Genomic DNA, 5,769 nt, shown 5'->3' with positions numbered 1-5,769 from the left:
TTCTCGCCTCGCCTCTGACCCCGGGGTATTGTAGACAAGGCATCATTTTTTAACGTAACTACAATGGGTATTCTACTGTCCAGCGACTGTCTGGATCTGTTCAATAATTATGTCATAAAAGTGTATTAAACTGACGTGCATGCGACACTTCACAGAGCGAGGAGGGCAATACATCAACGCACGTGCGCGTAGAGGCGATTCTGACATTTTTGAAGACTGGTTTATAAAAATGTCAGACGAGCTTAAAACCCGTTTTTGTCATATAAAGATATTGTTTCACTGAAGGAGACTTTGAGGTGACTTGAATGGGACGGACCTCGTTACACGGGTTTTGGTCGTAGTTAATGAACGGTCGTTTACTTGAGCCTATAATTTATGGTGTAGTCCCCGTTAAGGACAAATAAAACAGTTTTTACTACGAGGAAATTCGCAATTCATAAAATCCGTTCATTATGTCCATATTATTACTGTTTACAGACATGTATATTTAATAAAGTCACAAGTATTCATTGATGAATATATGCTTAAATTCGGGTGCCTTGTACACATGTGAAGTGCCCATATTTGGAGATGTGAGAAGAGAGTATTCTAATTCTTTCTGTCATTTCACCGAAGATTTGCAGAAAATGTCAGAATCAGAAATCTTTTTGCACACATAAATTTATGTAAAAATGCATTATACATTTTTGGCAGACGAAATATTTAGCTCTGCAGTGCGCTAATAATAAACGACGTCGTCTTTTTAAGGAGAAATTCTGGGTTTTTTAGGACATTAGTTCGTCCATTGACCACTTAATACGAACATCTAGGTGTTTTCGTCTCACTCATTTCTCTCTATCGTTTGTCCGCGGCGCCATTTTGTTGCATCATTGAACACTGATGTTTAAAACACTGCTCTACAGTTACGAGTGTTAGACCAAAGCTTCAAAAGAAGCTCTCCTTGTAGAACAAGTAAGGTGTTGGGTTTAATGGCGTGTGTGGCACGGTCGTGTACATACAGAAAGGTGTCGCAGTATCCGCCAAAAAATGTTCTCTGCGTAGACTTGGACACTTAAACGAACTGTTAAATAATCATCCGGAAATGTTTATAAATCTTCTATGTCATGTCAGACTTTGCCGTACTTTAACCTCCTAGAGAACGTTGAATAATGGTATCTATATTTAAACGAGCATAAAAATTTATGAAATATTACTTCTAGAAAACAAAAGCTGCAATGTGTTGAGTCAGATAGAATTACTTAGGCGTATGCCTGTCACATAATTATCATTCGTTGAAGATAAATTTTAATTTCATTTGCATGTTAAACATTTAACCCCTGTGTTCTTTGCTTCGTTATTGCGAATTCTTCTGAAAAGCGTATCAGGTAACTGGTGGTTCCAGCCAAATTGATCTTGACTTTAGTTTCGTTCACTAACGACAGATCGGCCACTGTGTAGGTAGTTTGTAATACAAGCAAAGAGTTTAATTAAAACTGAATAAAACAGTTGGTATGGGGTTTTTTGGTATATTTTATTGTGTATTTCCCTTGTAGAAAAACGATAAATGATAATTTCACATAACACAATACTGTTCGAATTGCAATATCTGATTACAAAATATCCGCATACATTTTCGTGAAATTTAGCACACAACCAATCGTATTTGCTGTTACACTGTTGTATATACAAGTACTGTATTTCTTGTAAGCTGGAAGTTTAACAAATTCAATAATCAATAGTCGAATTTGTTCCGATATTGCATTTTGAAGTGAGTTGTAACAAATGAATTATTAAAATGAATTGAATATCAATCAAATACATTTGATCTCTATACACAGCAATAAAAACATTATAATGTAAATAAACACAGTCATAGTGTTAAAGCTAATACTATTGGAGACGAAGCATTCCAGACCGCAGGCTTTGACAGATGGGGCCCTTTGCTTTCGATGCTACCGAACTCTTGACTGTAACAAGAAACATTCTCACAGGAGTTGTGGGATGAGTTCCGCATGCTTTTTACTTGTCAATTTCAATTATTCAACATTTAGTTGACAAGGAGTTTAAGAACCTCTAAATCTACGCTGTTTATTGAATATTTGTAATGTAGGAATCTTCCGCCGCTTCTTCATCATCAAAGTCCTCAACCACGGGCGGAAGTGGGCGAATGGACTGTGTCTTGGCAACGGCAATGGCGTCGTACACAGTCAGGAATAAGTTTTCCTTTGGAATTCTGTCGAACACACCCGCTTGGGTCATTGTCTTAATCATATCAACGGAGCAACCGGCCAAGAATACCTTGACTTGAACGTGATTGTACTCTGAAGATATGTGGCCAAGTACATTTGCACCGGAAGCATCCAAGTAGTTGATATTTGAGCAGTCGATGATAACATGATGAGTTTTGCGCATAATTCGAATTTTCTCGGGTGTAACGAGCTCGTCTCCAGTTTCAGGGTCTTCCTCGTATCCCAGTTGGCTGATGCTAGAAGCGGTGGACATTTGTCTTGGCATACCTTGGTAATTGCCATTTCCTGAATAGTTAGATGAACGAGAAAGGTTTTCGTCTGAGATAGAGAATACAGGGTTGTCGCTTTTGGTGAGATTAGCGGTTGAAGCTGTGTTGATGAATGTATCCTTGCCGTTTGAGTTGATGCTGACTTGAGAAGCTTTGCGGTCTCCGGTAACTGTAACTCCAGTTAAATCTGTTGACACCTTCTTCTCTTTCAGGCCTCCTTTACGCTCTTGTTTCTTGAGGAATTTAAGAAGTTTTCGTGGGTTGATCGTGCATTTATACAAAGTATTACGGAAAATTTCAGCGTTGGCAAAGAACAGGTTGGCTTGGAAGCGGAAAACCTTGACGCCTGTATCCTCGATTGTTTCAGAATACCTCTTGTATTCCACGATTGCGCCATCTTTGGTGATTCTGCCGAGTCTGTATCCGCGAGCAAACTGAGTCTGGAACACAACAGTGATCAGAGAGACAATGACGCCAATTCCGAGTCCGAAGTCAATGTCAAGGAAGACCACGCTGACGATAGTGAAGAACCAGATGACGAAGTCGATTCTGTTGATTCTCCAGTATTTCCTGCAATCTCCCATCTGGATGAAGAGTCCTTTGAGGGCAGCGACGATGATAGAAGAGAGGGCGGCTTTGGGAAGAGGCTCGAACAAAACGCTCATCGCCATGATGACGAGAATCATCAACAGCGCTGCGAAGGCTCCGTTAAGTGTAGATTTTGCATTCATGTTTGAGGCGACCATAGATCTTGGTGGGGCGACAGCGGACGGGAAACATCTGAAGAAAGCGCTGACGAAGTTACACATTCCGTAGGCGACCAGTTCTTGGCTGTCATCTACCTCGTAGTTGTGCTTCTTGGCGCAAACCTTAGCCATAGCGATAGTGTTAGCGAAGATGAGAATGGCGATAACAAAGCAATCTACAAAATAATCGGCTACTCCAGTGGTGTCAGGTACAATAGGTGGAGGTATAGTTGAAGGAATATTCCCGACAATGGCAAGATCGAACTCTTCGTTTAGTTTTCCAAGGTAAGAAGCAAGGGTAGCGATGATTACAACAATCAGTTCAACGGGAATGGGGATGAACAATTTGTCCTTGAACCTTTCGTTAACGCATTCTTTCATTAAGAAGATGAATGCGATGCAGATAATCGTCGTTACGATGGCAGCAACATTAGCATCCGTTATATTTTCAAAAATAGCTTTGTATGTTTTCACGATCTTGAATGCACCACCATACCTTGGAATGGAAATTCCCAGGAGAGCTGGAATCTGGCTTGTTGCGATATGGACAGCGGCCCCTGAAGTAAAAGCGGCGAAGAACGACTCAGATAGGTAGGCGGTGATGAAACCAAGACGAAGGAATCCCATGACCAGAAGAATTACTCCGACGAAGAGGGATATCGTCATGGAAACGTGTTCCTTGTAATCCATAAACGCAGGAATAGACTCCCATTCTAGAAGCGTTGCATTTGAGGACCCGTTGAGAGAACTGTAGATTAAAGTAGGATTGGCAGCTTTGAACACTTCCGCTTGTTTGTCCACAACACTTGCAGTCACAATACAAATGACAGCACTCGTTCCCATGGACACGTGTGGAGAGGTTCCAAAAATCACGTACAGGATGATCGGCCAAACAGATGTATAGAGTCCATTTTCCACCTTCACGGAGGTGAGTAATCCAAAAGCCAGGGCCTGTGGGATGTGTAAGATACCGATGGTAATTCCAGAGAGAATATCAGTGACGGCATTTTCCTTGAGATTGTAGTAACGGATTGCTTTGATGATCGGTAAAAAGCTGGAAAAGACCTTGAACACTTTCTTCGGAGTACATGACACCTTTTCCAGAGCGCGTTGATAGACGGGTGGTTTGTCCGTGTTCTTCTCCTTCAGGTAGATTTTGTCGAAGGCCGCTTGGGTATAGGGCTGACGCTTGATGAAGATGGTGCTGTCCACCGGGGTGGTCCCTCCCGGAGAAGACTTCCGTCTGTCCTTCACTCCCGACTTGTCCTCCATTGACATGTTGTCTGCACTCGAGGAAGATCGCAGCATACTGACCCGTCCTCTTATGTACTACGGCAAGTCTACAAGGAAAAAAAGCCAAATCTCCAGTCCATTGTGACGTAGTCATTTTTATGTGAATATGAGTGACAGCTCGTAAAGCTATCAAGAGCGACAAGCGGATGACAAGCTCTGGCAAGTTTGCATAATTCAGGTGCAATTCTTTTTCTTTTGAAGCAATGTTAACATGTGCATTCTAGAAACAAAATTGTCATCGAGATTGTTCCGAAAATAAGACCGAGTGACTTAAGACACAATCAGACATTTCATCAGGCTAAGACATTTTTAAAAGATAATGCGCAGAAAAACCTGATAAAAGTTTCTTTCTTGAAGTTTCGTTTGATTCATTAAATCTGAATTATATCTATCATGGGATTTACCAACTAAAGTGAAAATAAAATTTATTTAATTATTGAGTAACATTTTGATATATTACTTAGTACAATCAATTTCGTATACAAGTGTGGTACTCGATCAAAAAAAAAAGTTTTAAATATAACGATAACAATTACAGATTTTTTTTTCCAATAATACTCTTTTGTCCGTTTAGATATTATATTTATATTTCTTGATCTTATTTCCTGTCACATTTCATGTCCGTGGTATATCATAGATAGATAAATTTACTTACCAAAGATAGAACACAGCGATTTCAGGGTGATGTTTTCATTCGTGGCCTGTCAGCCTGGCCGAGAACGCGCAATGTCAAATTTTACACTTATATACGAAGGGCGACGTTGATTGATAATTTGTGCAAATTAGGAATTAATTCAACAGCTAGAAACTTATCTATGGAGATATGTACATATTTTTACCAGTTTTATTTTATTCTATTTCAATTTAAGCCCCGCCCACCTGTTGAAAATAAACGGCATTGCCTTGGCCTCAACATTAATGAGAACGTAGACCTTTAAGCCACTCCCACCAACGGCATAGTACTTCAAGGAGTTTGAATTAATTAAAGTTTTTTATCGTCTTCCCACCCCTCTTCCTTTCTCTTTTTTCTTCATTCACAGTTTTTATTCTTAAAAACAAATAACATATTGATTCATTATTTTCACAATATCTTGCGTTTCAATATAGAAATATTATATGACAGATATTAAATCTGTTGGTTGATGATAAATTATAATTATTTTGATATCAGAGTAACATTTTTAAGTATGCACTTATAGCTTCGCACACACACACTCGAAATCGTTTGAAAAT

General features: G+C 39.6%; 1 protein-coding gene across 1 annotated transcript; it reads right to left on the bottom strand.

Annotated features, from left to right (window-relative positions):
* Nucleotides 1-1,489: 1,489 nt before the first annotated feature.
* Nucleotides 1,490-5,329, bottom strand: LOC128165690 (sulfate transporter-like). The gene is made up of 2 exons (XM_052830509.1): nucleotides 5,192-5,329; nucleotides 1,490-4,583 (listed from the first exon to the last, which is right to left on the bottom strand). Exon 2 carries the CDS (start codon nucleotides 4,549-4,551, stop codon nucleotides 2,068-2,070), a length of 2,484 nt encoding a protein of 827 aa, XP_052686469.1. The 5' UTR covers nucleotides 4,552-4,583; nucleotides 5,192-5,329; the 3' UTR covers nucleotides 1,490-2,067.
* Nucleotides 5,330-5,769: the final 440 nt, after the last annotated feature.

The sequence above is a fragment of the Crassostrea angulata genome, chromosome 1 (genome assembly GCF_025612915.1).
Source record: "Crassostrea angulata isolate pt1a10 chromosome 1, ASM2561291v2, whole genome shotgun sequence".
NCBI lineage: Eukaryota > Metazoa > Mollusca > Bivalvia > Ostreida > Ostreidae > Magallana > Magallana angulata.
The sequence above is the reverse complement of the archived record's forward strand: the minus strand, read 5'-3'. Positions and strand labels throughout refer to the sequence as shown.

Coding starts and splice junctions, on each gene's coding strand:
- LOC128165690 (XM_052830509.1), bottom strand. CDS start 4,551: ATGCTGCGATCTTCCTCGAGTGCAGACAACATGTCAATGGAGGACAAG.